Genomic DNA, 22,993 nt, shown 5'->3' with positions numbered 1-22,993 from the left:
CCCTCTCCAGATAGCTTCTAGATGGAGACAGTCTTAGAAAGACTAATCCCTCACCTCTCTCATTGGGTTATAAGAGCTCATAAACGACAAGAGAGCTTCAAGAAGTTTCCTGGCTGGTGAACAAACCCACCTACCCAAAAGGGTATTGCACCCATACTCTATGGGGACAGAGACCCCCCAGGCTCCGGGTCCTTCTGCACCTTGCCCTCTGTTCCTCTTCATCTGGCTCTTTGTTTTTATCCTCCATCATAACCTGTGATGGTAAGTATAGTGTTTTCATGAGTTCTGTGAGTCATTCTAGTGAATTATCAAGCTGGGAAGGGTCATGGGGTCCCCCGGATTTGCAGTCTGCTGGGCAGAAGTGTGGTCGCTTGGAGACCCTGCTTGCACAAGGTATCTGAAGCTGGGCTGTCTTGTGGGACTGAGCCTCTAACTCACTCCATGGTTGAGTGTCAGGATTGAATTGAATTGCAGACACTCAGCTGATGTCAGAGAACTGGTTGGTCTCAGAAAACACCTGGAGAAGGCAATGGCACCTCACTCCAGTACTCTTGCCTGGGAAATCCCATGAATGGAGGAGCCTGGTGGGCTGCAGTCCATGGGGTTTCGAAGAGTCAGACACAACTGAGTGACTTCACTTTCACTTTCCACTTTCATGCATTGGAGAAGGAAATGGCAACCCACTCCAGTGTTTGCTCCTGGAGAATCCCAGGGATGGAGGAGCCTGGTGGGCTGCCATCTATGGGGTCGCACAGAGTCGGACACAACTGAAGCAACTTAGCAGCAGCAGCAGAAAACACCACACATCTGGTGTCAAAAGTTATGTCAGAAAATACCAAATAGGACCCAGCTTGATCCAAGATCTCACCCCTAGGTGATTGGATTTGTGCTCCCTGAGCTGACCAGGTTCAGGACTGACTCTGCCAAAACTACTGTATAAGCCAATGTGCCGCTTTACCATGAGACCTGTAACTCCCAGGAGAAACAAACACTGTGTCAGGGGGTTCCTGTGCTTGTGGGCCAAGACCTAGGAGTGAGGTGTCCCAGGGGAGCCGTGCAGCCCCAAGTCCCTACCCTCGTGGGGTGACCAATTAGGCAGAATCAATACCCACCCTGGCTGGTCAAGACAGTCCTCCTGAAGTCAGCTCTGAGGAGGACAGTAGATTCTCACTGCTCGCTCCCCCATCACTTCAAAGGGTTACCGTCTTACTGAAATGGATCACACTTTCTTTAATACATAAAAAACTAATTATGTGTTTGTCTCCTATCTCACCAGTGGGCCATTTACGAGATGTCAGTTACCTTGTAAATGGATTGTTCCATCCAAATTGTGTTGCTTTTTCCCATTTTCACCTTCAGCCCTTACATCCTATTCCCACAGCATTTTCCCAAATGCTGGAGTCAGCCTCCCACAGGGCCCCAAGCACCATCCAAGAAGCCCACTGTCCAGCTTCCATTGTAGAGAAGCCAGGCCGAATGTGCCTCTTCCTGTGGCCAGGCCAGGAGAGCAACTTGGGTCCCGCCTGGGTCATGAATGGCCAGTGTCAACACAGCCCCCGCCAGCCAGGGGCACAGCTCGTCTGCGGGGTGAGGAGAGGAGGGCTTGCCTATGCCCAGCTCATGATGCCACAGTAATGTGGGGATGTGTGTGTGTGTGTGTATGATATGTGTGTTGTGTGCAATATACGTGTATGCGTATATTTGTGTGTTTATATGGATGTGTGTATGTGTCCATACCGCTGTGTGTCTATGTGCATATGGGCTTCCCAAGTGACTTCATTGTAAAGAATCCACCTGCCAATGCAGGAGCCACTGGAGACCCAGGTTCCACCCCTGGGTCAGGAAGATCCCCTGGAGGAGGCCATGGGAACCCACGCCAGTAGTCTTGCCAGGATAATCCCATGGACCGAGGAGCCTGGCAGGATACTCACGGGGTCACAAATAGTCAGACGTGACTGAAGTGACGGAGCACATGTGTATATTGCATGTGAATATGTGTATGTGATGTGTGTGTATATGTGTATGTGTGTGTATATGTGTGCAGTGTGTGCATATGTATGTATATGCGTGTATGTTTTTGGGTGGTGTATGTGTGAGTGAAGAATGCAGATCCACCATCCACCAGCCTGCTGCTAAGTCACTTCAGTCGTGTCCGATTCTGTGAGACCCCCAAGACGGCAGCCGACCAGGCTCACCCGTCCCTGGGATTCTCCAGGCAAGAACACTGGAGTGGGTTGCCATTTCCTTCTTCAATTCGTGAAAGTGAAAAGTGAAAGTGAAGTCGCTCAGTCGTGTCCAACCCTCAGTGACCCCATGGACTGCAGCCCACCAGGCTCCTCCATCCATGGGATTTTCCAGGCAAGAGTACTGGAGTGGGGTGCCATTGCCTTCTCCGACCAGCCTGCTACCTCCTGGCAATTGAAAGCTGAGGAGAGAGGAGAAGACACAGGAAAATGTAGTCAGTCAACAGCTCTGCCTGAGACCCCAGGAGTGTCCATGTGGGTGGGGGGCTGCTAGAGGAACCCTCAAGAGGCTTGTCAGGCGTCCAGGGTGGCAGCAGAAAGACAGGACCTGCCTTGGTTTCTGTTTCCCCACATACAGGAAGGGCCCACATCAGCTAACTCAGGACCTGTTTCCTGGGACTGAGAAGCTGACAGAGCTTTCAAAGCAGAACTTTAGAGAACCCTTGCTCAGCTGTAAGGATGGAGACTGGGGTGGGGAAGGGTCATAGTCCTCCAGGCCTGGTCAGCAGGACTCCTCTTCTGACCCCCTCCCCTGCGCCCAAGCCCTTCCCACTCCAGGCTCCCAGCTTTCATTTCTCCTACAAGAGCATCATCTGCCAGCAGGAGGAAGCACCAAGAAGTTACTACATCCTTGCTGAGTATTTCTCTCTTTCTGGCCAGAAAAAGTCAAATGGATATCTGATACCTTAACACCAGAGCCACTCATCGGCGGGGACCTCTCACACTGGTTTTCCCTGTCTCTGCCGAATGGTACAGGGCTGTCTTCCTAGAGATGCAGTTCCTTAGCTTCAGACGCCCCAGAAGCTTTCAGTCCTCCATATCAACCCCTGACAGCACAGGGTCATCAGCTGGGATTGGCGGACTCCTCCTAGAAGTGTCAGGAGGGCTGGCTGCAGCTAAGGTGGCACCAGGAACCTCAGCAGCCAGGCTCTTGGGCCTTCACTCTGCTGCTCAACTGTCTGTGTCTCGCCTACCCTCACCTCTGCACCATTCTCTTTTCTCTGCAAGATGTATTCCTTGTGTGCTCCGCCTCTCTGCCTCACAGCTGCTGCATATTTCAAGTTTCTGCAGGTGCCCCATGGTGACCCCGCCAGCCTTTCTCTAACTCAAGGCCTTCCAGCTTGACTTCTCTCTGTTAACTGCTTCAATCCCCAGGTGTTTCCAGGTTCAAATTCTTTCCTAGAAAAGTGGTCAGATAGTCCCAAACCTCCCTTCACATCAGAACTAACCAGAGATTCCTCGCCAGCCTTGTTCTGCTGCTGCTGCTGCTAAGTCGATTCAGTCGTGTCCGACTCTGTGCGACCCCACAGACGGCAGCCCACCAGGCTCTGCCGTCCCTGGGATTCTCCAGGCAAGAACACTGGAGTGGATTGCCATTTCCTTCTCCAGTGCCTGAAAGTGAAAAGTGAAAGTGAAGTCGCTCAGTCACGTCTGACTCTTCACGACCCCATGGACTGCAGCCTACCAGGCTCCTCCATCCATGGGATTTCCCAGGCAAGAGTACTGGAGTGGGTTGCCATTGTCTTCTCCAGCCTTGTTCTGATTGCTTCTTATTTACCGCAGTGGTGAGTGTCTCAGTAAATTCAGGCTGCTATAACAAAAACATCATGAACTAAGAGGCTCACACAAGAGAAATTTCTTTCTCCCAGTTCTGGAGGCTGGGAAATCCAAGGTCAGGATGCTGTGGACTCAGTTCCTGGGGAGGCTCTCTTTTCTGTTTTGTAGAGAGCCTTCTTGTTGTAAACGCAGAAAGCAGAGAGAAGCAAGCTCTCAGTCTCTTCTTTTTTTTTTTTTTTGACTGCTTGTTTGGCTTTATTTATTTATTTTTTTTTACATTTTTTTAAAATTTTATTTTATTTTTAAACTTTACAATATTGTGTTAGTTTTGCCAAATATCGAAATGAATCCGCCACAGGTATACATGTGTTCCCCATCCTGAACCCTCCTCCCTCCTCCCTCCCCATACCATCCCTCTGGGTCATCCCAGTGCACCAGCCCCGAGCATCCAGTATCGTGCATCAAATCTGGACTGGCGACTCATTTCATACATGATATTATACATGCTTCAATGCCATTCTCCCAAATCTTCCCACCCTCTCCCTCTCCCACAGAGTCCATAAGACTGTTCTATACATCATCAGTCTCTTCTTATAAGGGCACTAATCACATCGTGAGGACTTCACTCTGGTAACTTAATTACTTCCAAAAGGCTCCATCGCCTAACATTATCCCATTGGGATTAGGATTTTAACATAAGAATTATGAGGGGGTGGGTTCAATCAGCCCATAGCAGTGAGGGAGGCATTTCTTGTTCCAGATAGTACAAGATGGCCAAATGCATGGCATCTTACACTGGACAGATAAGACCCACAGCATCTTATTAGTCACACATAGTCATAGTCTGGAGGAGGACACCAGATACCATGCCAGGCCACATGGGGGTTACACCTGAAACCAGAGGGAACCAGCAAGGGCTGTGGGAGACAGGCTTTGCAGCAACAAGAGGATACAGTGCCCCCGGTTCCTGCAAGAGGATCTGACGGACTTGTTTGAAGTTTCTGTACTGGCAGGTTAGAGGAACCCAGTGGGTTGAAAATGGGTGGAGGTCAGCTGATCCAGTCAAGGGGAACGGGCCAGGTCAGGGAATATATCTGGTGAGCGTGGGGGAACCCATAGTTAGGCTTTGGGGGCCCTGTAAGACCCAAAAATTGTCCCGGCAATAAGTGAAATTTTAGGTCTTACAATGCAAGCCTTTGAATCCGCTGCCCTAGTGACAAGTGCCTACCTCGGGGAGGAAGCTGGAGTGTGGGGCGGGGTCACATGCTGCTCAGCACAGCAGCACAGGAACTTCTTGGTCATCCAGTGCTTGAGAATCTGTCTGCCAAAAGATTCCACATGCTGCAGAGCAACTAAGCCTGTACTCCGCAAATACTGAAGCGGAGGGCTTCCCTGGTAGCTCAGCTGTAAAGAATCCGCCTGCAGTGCAGGAGACCCCAGTTCAATTCCTGGGTTGGGAAGATCCCCTGGAGAAGGGATAGACTACCCACTCTAGCATTCTTGGGTTTCCCTGGTGGCTCAGATGGTAGAATCTGACTGCAATGCAGAAGACCTGGGTTCAATCCCTGGGTTGGGAAGATCCCCTGGAGGAGGGCATGGCAACCCACCCCAGTGTTCTTGCCTGGAGAATCCCCATGGACAGAGGAGCCTGGCAGGTTACACAGTCCATGGGGTCACACAGTCTATGACTGAGCGACTAAGCACAGCTCAGCACAGTGTGCCTAGAACCCATGCTCCGCAAAAAGAGAAGCCGCTGAATGAGAAGCCCACTCGCCACAGCTAGAGGGTAGGCCCCGCTCAACTAGAGAAAGCCTGTGTGCAGCAACAAAGACCCAGCACTGCCAAAAGCAAAGAAATAAATTAAACATTTATTTAATGGTGTATTACCGTTTGTAAAATAGATGACCAGCGCAGGTTCGATGCATGTAGCAAGGCACTCAAAACTAGCACTCTGGGACAACCAAGAGGGATGGGGTGGGGCGAGGTGTGGGAGGGGCGTTCAGGATGGGGGACACATGTGTACCCATGGCTGACTCATGTCGATGTATGGCCAAAGCCATCACAATGTTGTAAAGTAATTATCCTCCAATTAAAATAAATTAATTAAAAAATGGAATAAAACCACATCAAAAAGTGAATAAAATGTAATCATCCAGGAAATTTTTTTAAATTTTTTTAATTAAAAAGAACACACAACACACTGCAGCCCAGACGCGGTGACTAACAGGCCAGGCACGACAGTACAATGGAAAGCAGAGTCAGGTTTGGGAGCACAATGGGAAAGTTCCCTAGAGGCAGCTCTGATCCTACAACTTGTATTTCATGTCTCCATCAGCTCGTGCTCTGAGCAGGTAGTTGACACTGGGAAGAAATAATATTCTCCCGTAATTTGCTACTTCAAATTATGAAGAGTAAGAACAGCCAAGGATTTCTTGGAGAAGATGCAGATGCCTTCCGTGCCCACACAGCCTACCCTGCGTGCTCGCCGGTCTGCACTCCCCTGATGTGCCCCCACCCCCAGACTTCAGATGCCCCTGGAGCTTTGGGCAAATGCTCTCACATGAACCCCATCACTGACTGTTCATTCCTCATCATCACCATATTTTTAAAAAGGCCATTTGCCCCGTGTTCCTTCAAGCTTCCTCCTAATATCCCTCCAGTTCAACCTCTTCACAACCAGAACACCACTCTGCTGGTCACAGTCATTGAAGAAAAACATCCTCCCCCCAGGACCCTAAAGAGGGCATATAACGAGGACCCTGAGGAGGGGAGGGCTGCTCTGCTGAGCCTGCCATGCGTTCACAGAGCACCCCTTTCTGCTTCCTCTCTGCTCCGCTCTGTCTGTGCAGCCTGGATTCCTGCTTTGGCCCCTGGATGGCAGATTTGGACCTGATGGCTGTGATCAGGGTCTCTGTGAAGAATGGGAGACCTGACACATCTCCCCATCCAGTGCAAAGCCAGAGAACAGAAGCTGGTCCACGAATGTCTAAGAAGAAAGACCACCCAGAAGGTGGTGACACGCCAGACCCTGCAGTCCTATTCGGCTGCATTTCAGTAAAAATCAAAGATAAGTATTGCTCATGTTTTATGGCATTTCCAGGGCTGGGACTTTCTGTTATTTGAACCACTGTTTCCTGAGGACACCCCAGGAAACATATCATATCCAGTGGAGCAGATGTTCCCTCCACCCCACACATCCACCTGTACCCCCAGGAAGAAAATGAGAGTGGCCTGTTCCCAGGCAGCATTTTATTCTAATGAAGCTGGGGTGCCCTCTCTACTGAAGGCCGCTTCCCCTGACCCCTGGGAAGAGAGGAGATGCAGAAGAGGAGGCCCAGGAAATAAGGCAGAGGAGCTGGGCAAACAGACTGGGACCCGGGGAGGAGCACCCAGCAAGTGATGGGTAGGGAGAAGCACATGGATACTGGTCTAGGTCTGCAGAGACACGTTTCCATCCAGCCTCTGACCTGAACCAGTCAAGCCTATCCCAGGGAAGAAGGGGCTCAGGTCTCAGAGGATAAGGATGAAGGGGACCATGGGTAGATGGCATGAATAGGGCCTACCAAGAGCAGAGCTCTCCCACTGAGAACACTTAGGAAGGCAACTGGGAATTCTGGGGTATCAACTGGAAACACCCTGAGTCTCGGTCTCCGGAGAATCTCGGGTGGTCATACACAAATTTCACACAGTAAAGCTAAGGCTTCTCCAAAGGGACGGACCCCTCCAGGGTGCTGCCCCAGATGCTGTATCCTGGTCCATCTCACTGGAGCAGTGCAAACTTATTCTCTCCACCCTCACCTCTGCATTTCAACCCAAGATATCCTTTCCACTTCATCTGCCTTTGAAGCTGAAGTGGAAAGGATATCCACTCTGGGGCCAGAGAATTCCCAGCCAAGGTAGATGGACTCTGGGATGCCTTCAGGACAACTTTAAAGCATGAAAAATTAAGGTTCAAAATCACCTTGGAGGACAAAGGAGAGAGGAGCATTTCCTTGAATTCAATGAGCTTTGGAGCTTAAAGTGCTGGCATAGGGGCCAGTCCGGTCATGGTTCTGATGGTTTATAGGACCGCTTACAGATAAAAAGAAATGTATTGTCACAGGAGGCATCGTTCCATGACCGCAGTAAGGACGTCTTTAGGGTGACACAGTGTTCGTTGTTCCCAACGTTGTTGGGTTCTCCTGGAATCCAGAACCTACCGAAGGGAAAAACAAAGCAAAATGCATTGCCAGTGAGTGAATGAGAGACTTCAACCCCAGTTTCGGTCTGGGGTGGTAGAGTTGCAAATTTTTCCATGCCTGAGAGGAAAGGGACCGGTTATCCGTCAACCTCTGAGCCTATAATCTCCCCCCAACTTAGGGACACCCCAGCCCACCCACTCTCAAGGCCCTATAGGAACCCACGGTGCAAAGACCTAGATTTAGAATGAGGTCCCTGCCAAAGCTGAGTGGATGGCCATGCTGCCAAACCCCAGCCAATCAGTGGCAGAGATCAGCTAGATCTCTGGTCAATGTTCCTGCTGATCAAGGACAGGAAGGATGGCAAACTTTGCGGTCAGTGGGACTCTCCCCCGATTCTTCGTGCCCTGGACCCAGCCCAAGAAAGCAGCCTGGGACAGCGGGTTCTCAGGACTTACTTCTCACTCTGGACCTTGTTGTACGGAGTGCCATCCACCCAGTGCCAGTCCCCCTCGCTCCCTGCTTTGGTCAGGCCGATCCAGTAGGGAAGTCCGCCTGCTGTCCTGTAGAGGAACTCCTACAGGAAGACAGTAGGCAGAGATGAGGCGTCAGAGCATCTGTCTCTCTGGGCATCTTCACCCATCCTCAGCCACAGCCCCTGAACCCACAGACACAGGGTTGGGACTCCATCCTGACTCTGACTCTGACCCGCTCTGCTGGCCCACTTAAGATGAAAGGAGCTTGTTTAATATTCTGTTTCAGCAGGGAGAGGACTTCCTGGGTTAGATGGTGTCATTAACGCTATTCACAAATATTTCTATTTTTCTGGGCACATGGAAAGGTGGCACTATCCTGCCCTCTTTGAAGCTACAAATACTGCATCCTTTGTTTGGCCAACGAAATGTGTTGTTTCCAGGCTTTAAGAGCCAACATACAATGTACCACGTTCCCTTTTCTTACCTCAGCAATTGTGGAAACGTATGTTGATATTAAATCTCCTCTGGCCTAAGCCCTTAAGTAGCCACAATGAGCAAAACGCCTTGCTGGCCCTTGTTGGACATGTAGTGTGTAAGTGAGAGGTAATCATGAAGAATTACTGATATTTGGGAATATTTGTCACTGAAGCATCATATTGCCCATCCTGCCTGATACAGCTACCAATATACCCCCTTCCTAGCGCCCACGGGAGAGCACTCACCTGTTCACGCTCTGAGGTCACTGAGGTCAGGTGGGAGTCCCTCGATATACAGATCTGCTGGGCACTGTACCAGGTCTTCGAGATTTTAGAAAAGTAATAGAAGTGCCCCCCGAAGTACTTCCAGCCTTGGGAAACCACCTGGAGAATGTCCTCTGGGAACAAGGGTGAAATGTGAATGCTGGTGTTCCTGCTTTCTCTGGTGCTGGCTGGGTGGGAGTATATGAGCAGGATCCCAGAAACAGAGTGAATGGGGCTGGGCTCTGGGGTCCTTTGGTCCTTGGGTAGGAGCTTGGGGACACTGCCTCAGATCCTGAAAGTCTGAGATTGGTAGAGTCTCTGGGCTCAGAGAGGGGAGAGTGAGAGAGGATGAATCAAGAAACTGTCTCTCCATTGACCATCACAAGTGTCTGAGCCCCTGAGCTCCAAGCAGGAACTGCTGAAAAGTGGTGAGGTTTGGACCCAGAGAAACTCCCTAATGTCTTCATATTCTGTGGCTTGGTGTGGGAGCCCTGGCTGGTCCCTGGTCCCGTCTCTCCTGAACAGCCCCCAAGTCCTCCCCAACTCCAGTGCTGAGCCCTCTCTTCTTAACTTTCCAGCCATGCCCATGCTTTCCTCCACACACACCAGCCCAACGGCATCATGCCTGAGGCTAATAAGGTCCCACAGGCCACTGACCAACTTGCAACACTCTTTTCTGAGTCACTTACTTTGCTGTTGAAGCAATTTGCTGATACTCTCCAAACCACTCTGGAGTTCCCGGACCTTTGCATTTAAAGCACTGGCTTTATCCAAATCTTGTTTTAGCTCTGGGATTTGGGCATTTAACTCATCAACTGCTTTCCAACTACTTGTTAGCACCTGCAGCTGTGCACTGGCTTCCTTCAAGCCTGTTTCCAACCTCCGGATCTGAGAACTTATGCGATCCAAGCTGGCGTTCACCATCCGGACCTGAATGCCAACTGCCACCAGGCCACCTCTGTTCCTCTTGATCTCAGAACTCAGGGAGCTGATGTTGTCCACACGACCTTTCAGCAACTGGGCGTTGGTCTTGACATCTGATATTGTGCCCATAAACCAGGGATCTGAATTTGAGGAAGTCAAGAGGTCAGCTGCAGGGACCCTCAGGGACTATAGTGGGGTGTTGCCAGGGTGATGAAAGGAAGGGGAGGCAAGGTATGGGCTCAAGCTTCCCAAGGACCCAGCCCAAGGAGCAGTTACCTACCCTCTATTCGGTCATAATGTATTTATTCAACAAACATAGAATGGACACCTTCCATGTGCCAGGGACTCTGATAGATGCAGATCATGCAAAGATTGGTAAATCATGGGATCTCTGTTTGAGGCTCTCATAGGTAAGCAGAAGAGGGGATTAGAATCCAGTCCTATATTTCCTTTGCATGTTCAGGGCACATTTGGTAAAGAGATGCCTTCAGTCACCCCCTTGTCATCCTTCTCACATCACTCTGGGCCCCATCACTTGACTCCCAGCCCTCTCTTTCCAGAGACCCCCACAGTGCCCATCAGCTAGAGAAGCACCGTCCCCGCCATGACTGCCCATAGGTCCCTCATGGCCATCAGAGGGGCCAGCCATGCAGACTTCTTGTCTGGAAGTGATTTCTTCTCCAGAGAAAACGAGAAGGGAGAATTATGAAACCACTTCTCCCCTTCCCTTGTCCTACCCGCTGTCACTGTCTGCTCAGGCTACAGGCTCAGGTCACAGAAGACACCAAAAGTATACCAGTGGACTCAAAGCAGGGGAGATTCTACTCAGAGCCTCTAAGTCCAAGTCCAAATGTGTCCTGGCCCTTGAAAGGAGAAGACAGATGTTCCCTCTGTCTGCTATCTGGAGACCTAATGAGAGGAAGAAGCTTCTACCAGCAGCAGAGGCCAATCGGGCTTGGCAAAGCAGGAAGAAGAAGAGAGATAAATCACACATCCAGTGAAGAAGTAGGGCATCTCCCTTGGCATGATCTTTGTGGGAGCGGGAGAGTGAAGAGAGCATGAAAGGGCCCTGTGAGGTGGGGGGAGCTGTTCCCTAACCCTAAACTGGCCTAGTCAGTTGGGGATGAAGGTACAGTTTGGACCCCACCCCTCATGGGGTCAGCAATCATTATGCTCACTGTTGGGGGTTCCCCACAAGGCTCTGAATCAAAGGGACACAGAGCTCGGAGAGGAAGGAGAAAACTGACCCAGGATGAAGATGGGATGAGCACTTCCTGGGAGGAAAGAGCACACCCTTGTGCACAGGCATGCTGACCCCAGTCAGGAACATCTCCCCGGAACTGGAAAGGAAGGAGAAGCAGCTGGTCTTACTGCGGACTCTCTGACTGCACATGGAAAGAGGGGGAAGCAAGACACATGGAAAAGCCAGAGGGAGGAGAGCCCACCAGAGAAGGGAAGGATCCCTGGCCTTGGGGAAAGACCGAGCCCAGATCAAAGCTGGGGACTTACAGAGAATGGCCTGCAGCAGGACAGAGGTGACCGTGACCAGCGTCAGGAAGACGACCACAGCGCGGACCGTGAGGAGTCTCCCCAGAACCTGGGACAGACACGTCTTGGGAGGAGGGTCTGCAGGAAGCAGAGGAGAGCGTTTGGTGAAGGAGCAGCCAACTGCAAGCTTGGCCACAGAGCCCTAAGCAGGCTCTGAGCAGAGGCTGACGCTTGCCTGGGGGCCAGAGGGAGACGTTCTGCTTGTCCACCGTGAAGTGCGCATCAAGGACCTCGCTGTCAGCAGTCTTCATCCTGCACGCTCACCCTGGTGGCACAGGTGCTCCCAGCCAGCTGTCTCTCCAAAGACCTTTTATCTAGACGAAAAGGGAAATGACCCCTGGAGTTCATTGTGTCATCCCAAAGTTCCCCATTCCTGGCTTAGGTGCGTTGCCTGTCCTAGGCTGCAGCTTGGTCTGCTCCTCAGAAGTCTGACTTTTCAAGAAGAGACCATCATTTTCTCTGGGAATCTGTTACATGGACATTTTAACCATCTTGTCCTCAGGCTAAGCTTTCTCTCTTATAAGACGGCCCTCATCCATCATCCATCCAGCCACCTTTCACCTCACAAATACATGTTGAGTGCCTTCGGTGTATCAGGCACTGTACCAGGACTGAGCCACGGAGCTGAATAACTCATGGCCCTTACACTCAAACAGTTCACCCATCTTCATCCTGTGTCATTTTCCTCCTTCCCCTCTGAGTTCTGTTTCCCTCTGATTCTGCCTAGTAGAAAAAAAAGTGAAAGTGTCAGTTACTCAGTCACGTCCAACTCTTTGGGACCCCACGGACTGTAGGCTGCCAGGCTCCTCTGTCCATGGAATTCTCCAGGCAAGAACACTGGAGTGGATTGCCATTCCCTGCTCCAGGGATCTTCCTGATGCAGAGATCAAACCCGGGTCTCCTGCACTGCAGGCAGATTCTTTACTGTCTCTGCCACCAGGGAAGCCAGAAAAGAAAGACCTGAGCAAATAAATGACAATACGTCCCCTGAGCTCAGTGGTAAAGAATCTGCCTGCAATGCAAGAGACACCAGGGATGTGGGTTGATCACTGGGTCAGGGAGATCCCCAGGAGGAGGGCGTGGCAACTCACTCCAATGTTCTTGCCTGGAGAATCCCATGGACAGAGGAGCCTGGAGGGCTGTGGTCCATTGCGTCACAAAGAGTCGGACACAAATGAACATGCATGCACACACAGGGTGATTAATTTAATGATAGAAGAATGTGCACAAGTCAAAGGGAGTACAGAGACTGGAGTCATGGTAAGAAGTTCCAAGTAGAGAGATTAGCATATTCGGAAGTATGGTGTGCCTGGTGAGTTGTAAGTGGTTTGGCACTGTTAGAGTGTAAAGTATATGACTAGAGTGGGGAGGGCATGGGCTAAGGGAGCATTTGGAGTCAGATCATAAAGACCCTTTTGGGTCATGTTAAGGAGCTTTAACTCTGGCTTCTGGGTGATGTGGAGCCAGTGAAGGACTTTAGGCAGTAGAGAGACAAGGACAGGAACATTGAAGAAAGATCACTCTTATCACGGTTAGAAGCAGAGACCAGGGTGTGGGGGGTCTGGAAGCAGGGAGACCAGTAAGGAGACCACTGCAATAAAATGTTCAACTTTCTGTTGTTAAGGCATCTTAGGTGATACGTGCCAAGCCGCTTCAGTCATGTCCAACTCTGCAACCCTATGGACTATAGCCTGCCAGGCTCCTTTGTCCATAGGATTCTCCAGGCAAGAATACTGGAGTGGGTTGCTATGTCCTCCTCCAGGGGATCTTCTTGATCCAGGGACTGAACCAGCCTCTCTTAAGCCTCCTGCGTTGGCGGGCAGGTTCTTTACCACTAGCTCCACCTGGGAAGCCAGTATACCTTTATAAAATGGGGCTTGAGATTCAAATGTACATGTAAGAGTTGGGTTCTCCTCTCTGCTTCCTGCACTCGTGAGGGCCTCAGACAAAGTGGGGAGGATCAGCAACATCAGACCAGGAGCTGTTCTTTCATTCATGGGAGATGCTCAGGGCAGAGAGCAGCTGATTTGGTGTCCCTCTCCGAGGGATTAAGTTTTCTTCTGGGAAGCCTCTCATACTTTGAAGAGGTCTGCCAAATCTGAGGAACCTGGTATAAAACATATTCTAAACAAATATTTCCTGGAAGATAGAAAAGAGAGGACGGAAGCGAGGAAGGGAAAGAGAAAAGGAAGGGAGTTCAGATAATTGGATGGATGGATGGTTGGATGGATGGATAGAAAATGGGTGTATGAAAGGATGGGTGGATGGGTGGATGGATGGGTAGAAGATGGATGGATGCATGAAAGAGAAATGAATGGAAATGGTGATGGCTAATCATGACTCAACTCTGAAATTCCAGCCTGTGGACTGGAATCTGTCTCTTGGGAGCCACTACATTTTTCTACAGCCTCCAATTGTAAAAGCATGAGTCAAGAGTGATTTTAAATCTTATCCAAATATGCCTAACAACTCCAGCCACAGGACTAGAAAGCTGACCTGGCCCCGCTGACTCTGAGCCAGTGGAATTGGAGAACAGGTTGGTATCAGGGACCCAGGTTAGAGGCTAAATGATCAGGACCAAGGAAATAACTCTACTTGCAGGAGCTTCTGATGCCTTTGATATTTGAGAGGATCCCACCTCCCTGTCTGACCAGTTCATTGCACTTATAGGCCCCTTGCAGCTCCTTCTGCAGGCTGCTGCTGCTGCTGCTGCTGCTGCTAAGTCGCTTCAGTCGTGTCTGACTTTGTGCGACCCCATAGACAGCAGCTCACCAGGCTCCCCCATCCCTGGGATTCTCCAGGCAAGAACACTGGAGTGGGTTGCCATTTCCTTCTCCAGCGCATGAAAGTGAAAAGTGAAAGTGAAGTCACTCAGCTGTGTCTGACCCTTAGAGACCCCATGGACTGCAGCCAACCAGGCTCCTCCGTCCATGGGATTTTCCAGGCAAGAGTACTGGAGTGGGGTGCCATTGTAGGCCTCAAACCAGGAGCTGTTTCTCTGACCAGTTGAGGGAACCACAGAGGACTCCACACCATACTTTCCAAGTGCTGGGAAGGAAGCTGAGTCACAGGATAATGTCCCCTTCATTCTGTTTCATTTCCTCCCTCTCCAAATAGCATCCAGGCCTGCCCTACTGTCTGCTCTAAGCTTTGACATTAGCTAACTCCCTGCCAGTCTCTGAACAGTGAGAACAATGCCCATTCTCTTAAAGTTGCTCATCTAGTTGAAGAGCCTTGGCTCTACCAGGCTCAGCAGGAGTGAGAATGTTCTGTTTCTGGGCTTGTTCCTCCTTGTTCCTTGTTCTCTCCTGCTTGTTCCCCAGTCTGATCCCAGAGTCACCTCAGCCTTTCTTCTCCTGGTTCCTGGCCCCACATCCTCACCCCAGGGCCTGGAGATGGAAAGGAATCTAGGTTACTCAAGACCCTGGTAGAAAGTGCCCTTGGGGTTCTGGTCTCCTTCCGAGGCACTTGAGAGAGAGCGGCTGCCACAGAACACTAGAGAATGTCTGACCCTTTCCCTCTCTGTTGAAAACTTGATTTTCCTCCAACCTCTGCTGGTACGTAGCATGAGCAATCAATGGAATGCCCATGTGCCCTCCCAGTGGCCCCAGGAAAGGATCTGGAGGCCTCGCCAAGATGGGACAGGACTCAGTGCAGAAGAAGGGACTGGGATTGGGGGCATCTACTCAAGTGATGGAAATGGAAGCTGCAGGTAGATGTTCCCCTGATCGCTGGACAAAAGGCTGATCCAGAATGAGGAAGCTGGGCAAGAAGCAACCACAATTCTGTGGGCCCTCTGGGGTTTCAGAGACAATTTCTGTAAAAGCTTTGGCCATGAGGAGTTTCATTTCCCATTTTGCAAGGAAGATGCGGATCACGAGCTACCTTTCTCTAATCATGCTTATCCGCAGGTATTTCCTGAAGTCTCCCTGGGTGCCCTAAGTCTCTCCTGGCCTGACAGCCCAGAGGAGAAAAGAGGAAGAGAACAGACCAAGCAGAAGGCAGGTGCCCCAGCCTCACTTTCCAGCCAGGAAGGAGGGCTGTTCTCCTGGACACTCAGGAGATCCTTGCTCTTCCAAACAGAGGAGGAGCTTTGGGTCAGGTCTAGAGCAACCAAAAATCTCTACAGTGATGAGAGACACGAGGTCGGTGCTCACTTTTCTGTCTCCCCACTGCCATGCTCCCAGGGTTCTAAGGCTTTCCCTGGATAAAAATGGAGGAAGGAAACAGTTTGATCACTTTCTCTTTCTCTGGTTGGAACTCTGCTTATGCATGGAGGTGCACTGTGGGCATAATTAATGGGAGTGCAAAAGAGACTCGGGCCGTTTGACAGTCTCAGCAGTGCTGACAGTCTTCTCTAAGGCATGGTGATCCGAGTCCTTCCATCCAAGGCTCAGAGGAAACTCGAGTGGACAACAAACCAGGGAGAGGGGATGGGGGGGAGGGGTGGAGGGGAGGGGAGAATGAAATGAGAAGGCAGATGGTTACGAGAGCTGAGCAGACTGCTCCACGGGCTTCACAGGGGACTCCTGCATGTCATGTGATGAGGGATTCGACCAGCAGATCCCAGATGCCAAAGGATGTCATGCCATCCTCTGGACATGTGCCCTGGGAACAGGGGATGGGACAGAGAAACCAAGAAGAAAGAAATGGAAGGGGGGCCCTTCATCCATCCTGTCCCCTAGAATGCCTGCTCTGCACCAGCTACAAGGAGAAAGCCAGCCATGGACCCTGCCCTCAGAAGCAGTGCTTCTATTGGGGAAACATAGCATCCATCATCCCAGGGAGAAGGGAAGAGTCTCTCAAGACTGAAAGTGGCTGCAGACACGGCACAGGGCCTCCCCAGCTCCCCCGACCCTGGGAACGAGCTCCTCTCTTTTAGAACATTGGGTGATGGCACTGTTTCTCTGGCACAGTGACCATAGCTAGACCTCAATAAGCAGGCAATTCCCTCTGGCGCCATCATAAACAGTGTGGAATGGGCGAGCGGCCTGGCTGCCGGGAAGGATGGCTGTGTTCCAGGCAGAGAAGGCTGCTCTCAACTACCCATGTCGAAGAGCCCTTGCCTGTGACTTTAGTGAGAAGGGGAAATTCATGGCAGGAAAGCTATAAAGGGCCCTTGGGGAAAAGTATGCAAATCTTACTTGTGTATCTTTTAATCCTTTTTTAATGGTACTCATTATAGAAAATCAACCAGGTGAACAAGAAAGGAAAAAAAAATTATCTACCATACAGGAAATAAAAATGGCTATACACACAGCTCATTCTTCGTATCTACATGTATGTATATATTCATTTACATCTATATCCATGTTGTTGTTGCTGTTTTTAGTCACTAAGTTGTGTCCAACTCTTTTACAACCCCATGGACTGTAGCCCACCAAGCTCCTCTGTCCATGGAATTCTCCAGGCAAGAATACTGGAGTGGGTTGCCCTTTCCTCCTCCAGGGGATCTTCCTGACCTAGGAATCGAACCCGAGTCTCTTATGTCTCTAGCATTGGCAGGTGGGTTCTTTACCACTAGCACCACCTAAGAAACCCTAATCTATATCCATAGTGATATCCAACTATAACTGTGTATATATTTATATAATATTTATATATTTATATAGCATAGTATATATAGACAGCTCCTATGTCTTTTCCCCAGCATTCTTCCCATCTTCATTTCTGATACCAAGAGTTAGTTCCCCCTCCTTTGGGAAGCTATGCCTCCTTCTCAACCCCTGCAATGCTTGGCTCAGAGCCAGCATCCATTGGCAGGTTGAGTTTTTATCTCAATTCATTACTCTGACATTGAGTCTTCTGTCTCCGGCTTCCACTTCTAAGGCCTCTTACACTGGGCCCACTCAGATAATCCAGGATGGTCTCCCTGTCTTAAAGCCAGCTTATTTTTTAATTACGTTTATTTGTGGGGTAAGGGCATGCGGCATGGCTTGCAGGATCTTAGTTCCCCAACCAGAGACTGAACCCACACCCTAGGCAGTGAAAACGCCAAATCACCAGACCGCCAGGGAATTCCCAACGCCAGCTCATTAGCAGCCTTAACTTCACTTTACCATGTGACTTAATATACTTCCTGTTTCTGGGATTGGAATGTGGACATTTTTGTGGCCATTATTGTACTTACCAAGCTTCCTACCTCTATTAAGTTAGGGTGGCCTTAATAGAGCCATTCAGAAAGTTTGGTATTTATCCCTGAAGTTTGAGAGATAGAGTCTGGTACTTGACATGTGGATGAAAGATCTAAGGCTTTCAGTGGGTGATAATAAATAAATAGTAGGTAAATAAACTGTGGTACTTCTAAACAATGAAATATTATTCAGCACTAAAAAGAAATGAGCTATCATGTTACTGGAAGGAAAACAGATACATAGATCAATGAAACAGAAATGAGAGCCCAGAAATAAACTACACATATATGGACAATTAATTTATACAGAGAATCAAAGAACATACAAAAGAAAGAATGTGTGCGTAGTCGCTCAGTTGTATCCAGCTCTTTGAGACCCCATGGACTGTAGGGGATTCTCCAGGCAAGAATACTGGAGTGGGTTGCCATGCCCTCCTCCAGGGAATCTTCCCAACCCAGGGATCGAACCCAGGTCTCCCACATTACAGGCGGATTCTTTACCATCTAAGCCACCAGGGAAACCCAAGAATACTGAAGTGGGTAGTCTATCCCTTCTCCAGGGGATAGTCTCTTCAGTAAATGATGTTGAGAAAACTGGACAGCCTCATGCAAAAGAAAAAGAAAGAAACTAGACCACTATTTCACACTATAGGTAAAAATCAACTGAAAATGGATTAAAAGACTTAACTGTAAGCCATAAAATTCCTAGAAGAAAACATAAGCAGTACACACTTTGACTTCAGCCTTAGCAATATATTTCCAAAAATATTTCCTCAGACAAGGGAAACAAAAGCAAAAATAAACAAGTGGAACTACATCAAAGTAAATAACTTCTGCACAGCAAAGGAAATCATCAACAAAATGAAAAGATAGGCAACCAAATGGGAGGAGATATTTGTACATGATATATCTGATAAAGGGTTAATATCCAAAATATATAAAGAACTTATACAACCAAAAAAAACAAAAAAACAAAAATCAACTTGGTTAAAAAAAATGGGTAGAGAAGCTGAACAGACATTTTCCCAAACAAGACATACAAATGGACAACAGGCACATGAAAAGTGTTCAGCGTCACTATTTGTCAGGGAAATGCAAATCAAAACTACAGTGAGGTATCACGTCATACCTGTTAGAATGGCTTTTATCAAAAAAAGCAAAAAATAACAAGTGTTGGTGAGGATGTGGAGAAAAGGGGACATCCATATGCTATTGGCAGGAATGTAAATTAGAGCAGTTATTACAGAAAACCATGTAGCAATTCCTCCAAAAACCAAGAATAGAATATCATGCGGCCAGCTTTTCCACTACTGTGTATTTATCCAAAGAATTCAAAATCACTAATTCAAAAAGATATATGAGGACCTCCCTGGTGGTCTAGTGGTTAAGAATCCACCTGCCAATGCAGAAGACACAGGTTTATCCCTGGTCCAAGAAGATCCCACATGCCCCAGGGCGACTGAGCCTGTGTGGCATAACTACCGAGCCTGCACACCTAGAGCCCACGCTCTAGAAAAGCCACCACAAGGAGAAGCCTGCATACCACGACAGAGTAGCCCCCACTCTCTGCAACTGGACAGAGCCCACACGTAGCGACTAAGACCCAGCACAGCCAAAAATGAATAAATAAAAATAAAATCATAAAAAGATATGCACACCCCTATGTTCATTGTAGCATCATTTACAATAGCCAAGTTATGGAAGCAACCTAATTGCCATCAATGGATAAAGAAGCTTCATGTGGTATAAATACATACACAAGGGCATACTACTCAGCCATATGAAAGATGAAACCTTGCCATCTCCAACAACATAGATTACACTAAGTGAAATAAGAGAGACGGTGAAAGAGAAATGATGTCACTCATATGTGGGTGAAAAAAAATAAACAAAACAAAAAATAAATGAATAGACCAAACCAAAGGAAAACAAGCACACAGATATAGAGAATAGAAATAGTGATTACCAGAGAGGAAGGACCAGGAGCGGGGCTGGAATGGGTAAAGGGAGTCAACTGTATGGTGATGGATGCAAACTAAATTCTGAGTATTTTCCTTCCCATAAAAAAATCTATATTTTCTTAACGGATCCCTAGGATTCTAACTATAATGATTTATGTAACCAGTGCCTTGTTAGTAAACAATCAGGATGCTTTTCCATTGCTCAGCACTATGAACAGCTTTACAGAGAATATTCTTCAGTAATGTCTCTGTCCTGTATCCATAATTTTTCCTTGGGATAAATTCTTGCAAGCATAATTGCTGGACCATAACATATATTTTTTAACAAATAAGATTTATGACATTTTGACAAATAATGCTCTAAAAAGATTCGTATATAATATTAATACAACAGTTCATTTCCCCTGGACCCTCATCAACAGTGGGAATGAGTAATTCCTTTTTTTGGACCCGTATAATAGTCAATTTTTATGCTGCATTTTCTTGATTTCTAGTGAGACTACTGAAGACTTCATGTGTTTTCTCTGACATGTTATTGTCTTTTGTGGATGGAGTTTATTATTTTTATCACCTTCATGATTTGTAGGCAGGCTTGAAATATTGAGGGTATTAAAACATTGTCACAAGCTAAAAAAGACTTAGCTATGATGGAGAGCCACCAGTTATGGCCGTGAACAGAGAAAGGACAAGAGGTGAGAGTGGATGTAGCCTCAGCCTATGTGGAGAAGGAAGGAAAGTGCAGAAGGGAATCCACAGAACCGAAACTGTCCCCCCACCACACGGACAAGGCATTAGCACTAGTAAATGAATCACCAGTCAGCACTAGTTAACTGCTCAGCAAAGAGGAACTGAAGAACTGTTATGATAACAACAGCATAACTGTGACACAGATTTTATAGTTCATTCATCCATCTTTCACACTGACCTTTCGCCTCCATGAATAATGCAGAAATAACTTGTACAATAATCATTTAGTACTTGACCTCATGGATCCTGCTTGGCCATTGGAGTAAAGTTGCCAGTACCCAGAGTAAGTAAAATCCAGCAAGTGTCCAGTTTTGACTTAATGGAACTTTTTTGTGCTGCATGAACTACTCAAACCTGTGCCCAAACCCACAAAAAAGAACAAGACCTCCAAAAACCCAAAACTCCATGGTAATATCTCTAATACCACAAAGGGATGTTTGTCCTCCACAAACTAAAATCATTAAGCCAAGAAATTATAAAATCCCAATTTATGGCCACATTCTCATAAACTGTAACAGAGTTCACTTTATACACCAAGTTGGTTCCCTCCAACTTGCTTTTTCAACCTTAACTACAGGCTTCTTTTCCCAAATATTTCCATTCCAAAGGGCACTTTTCAGAAAGTAAATAAGATAACTGCTCTCGGCAGCAATTTTATAGTTTTAGTTTCTTTTCCCCTCTTACTGAGGTTACCAACTTCTTTTTCCCTCATTAAGCTCTCCAGCTGGCCCTTCAGCTGGGTCAGTCTCACCCAAAGAACCTAAAACTTTCATTTGCTTCCGGCTGCTCCCTAGAGATGTCCCTGAAACTTCTGCTTTGACCTAGAATGCTTAGAACAGGTGTCTTTCATCATATTTCTAATGGGAACATCCCCAGAGAAGTGGCTAACCTTGCCTGTCACTCATCCACTCAGGCATCCATTTATCCATCCAGTGAAATGTATCGAGTGCCCCCCATATGCCAAGCTCTGTGATGGATGCTGAGAACTCAACCTTGAACAGAACAGCCATGGTTCCTGCCCCTCTCTGGGTACAATTCTCTCTGGATAGGGGAGTACAATTCTCTCTGGATAATTCTTGGTAGGGGAGTACAATTCTCTCTGGATAATTCTTGGTAGGGGCGTACAATTCTCTCCGGATAATTCTTGGTATCTTGCAACTAAGAAAAATAAATTATATCCCTGATTAAGCCTGAAGCAGTGACAAAAGAAAAATGTAGCTTGAAATGGTGTAAAACATGGCATTTTTCCAAACTGCTTTTATTTAAAACATAGTACAAAGATATAGGTCCATGGTTGCATTTCCTACAAATATATACCTTCTCACTATATATCTGACTCTCAACCACAGGAGAATTGCATGCTCACACTGCCCTCGCCCAGAGCTCCCTTCCCTAGGAGCCACGGAGGAAAAGGAGAGCTGTGCATCTGAGACCTAAGGTAGTGGTCCCCACCCTCAGAGCATGTTTGTAAAGATGCCAGCACCCCACCCCAGAGATCCTGACCTAACTGGTTTGAGTTGGGACTCAGGCATCAGTATCTTTGTTAACTCAAAGTGAGTCCCACATGCAGCCAAGGCTTGCAAACCATCAAGCCAGTGTAAAGTCTTGAGTCCTGGGATGAAACTCTGGCTCTGCCACTCCCTAGTTGGGTGGGTGATCTGGGGACCCCCTCCATCAACTGTGCCAGTTCAAATCAAGTAAGATAATGCTGTGTGGAAACATCTTAGTGCCATGTAACAAGAGCTGCCCACTCTGAAACACTGTACGTTACCACTTATATTCAGGATCTAAAAAATATACAAACTAGTGAATATGACAAAAAAAGAAGCAGACTCACAGATACAGAGAACAAGCTAGTGTTACCAGTGGGGAGCAGGAAAAGCGGAGGGGCAACATAGGGGTAAGGGATTAAAAGGGACAAAACGCTAGGTATAAGATAATCTACAAGGATATGTTGCACAGCATGGGAGATAATAGACAATAGTTTATAACTATAAACCGAGTATAACTTTTAAGTATTTTGAATAACTAAACTGTACACCTGCAACTCATATAATATTGTACGGCAACTATACTTCAATAAAAAACATAATAAATAAGAAAATATACTTAAAAAAAAAAAGACTTGCCCAGTTTGGATGATTATTGAATGAAGATGACTGGCAGCATTTGTCCAGAATTAAGGGTCTTGACTGAAGCAACTTAGCAGCAGCAGCAGGAAGGGTCTTGAACCAGAAATGGAAAAAGAAGAGAGCCACCTTGTGGCCAAAAGAACCAACCTCAAGCCTCAGTAGCTTAACTGCTCTAGGGCTGCAAACGTCTAGAGAAGCATACACGGCCTGTCAGTCACACACGTAGAAAAGAAAACACATGCCCAGAGAATCAAAAACACACCCAGAACCTCTCACCAGAGCCAATCAGATACCACGACTGCGCGACTGAGACCGTAATATGTGGTTTCAGAGATACGGGAGAGTCTTCAAGGA

General features: G+C 48.0%; 1 protein-coding gene across 1 annotated transcript; it reads right to left on the bottom strand.

Moving 5' to 3' along the window:
* Positions 1 to 5,976: 5,976 nt before the first annotated feature.
* CD207 (CD207 molecule) lies at positions 5,977 to 11,980 on the bottom strand. Its single transcript, XM_061431986.1, has 6 exons — positions 11,842 to 11,980; positions 11,628 to 11,744; positions 9,884 to 10,258; positions 9,177 to 9,328; positions 8,437 to 8,555; positions 5,977 to 7,995 (listed from the first exon to the last, which is right to left on the bottom strand). The coding sequence occupies exons 1-6, from the start codon at positions 11,915 to 11,917 to the stop codon at positions 7,845 to 7,847; spliced, it is 990 nt and encodes a 329-aa protein (XP_061287970.1). The 5' UTR covers positions 11,918 to 11,980; the 3' UTR covers positions 5,977 to 7,844.
* Positions 11,981 to 22,993: the final 11,013 nt, after the last annotated feature.

This window comes from Bos javanicus, chromosome 11 (genome assembly GCF_032452875.1).
Source record: "Bos javanicus breed banteng chromosome 11, ARS-OSU_banteng_1.0, whole genome shotgun sequence".
In the NCBI taxonomy this organism is placed as follows: domain Eukaryota; kingdom Metazoa; phylum Chordata; class Mammalia; order Artiodactyla; family Bovidae; genus Bos; species Bos javanicus.
Note: the sequence above shows the minus strand (reverse complement) of the source record. Positions and strands in the feature narration are given on the sequence as shown.

Excerpts from the sequence above, each read along its gene's own strand:
- CD207 (XM_061431986.1), bottom strand. The coding sequence starts at position 11,917 with ATGAAGACTGCTGACAGCGAGGTCCTTGATGCGCACTTCACGGTGGAC. Across the intron at positions 11,745-11,841 it reads CGTCTCCCTCTGGCCCCCAG|ACCCTCCTCCCAAGACGTGT; the intron begins GCAAGCGTCAGC and ends TGCTTCCTGCAG. Across the intron at positions 7,996-8,436 it reads AACAAGGTCCAGAGTGAGAA|GTTCTGGATTCCAGGAGAAC; the intron begins GTAAGTCCTGAG and ends TCCCTTCGGTAG.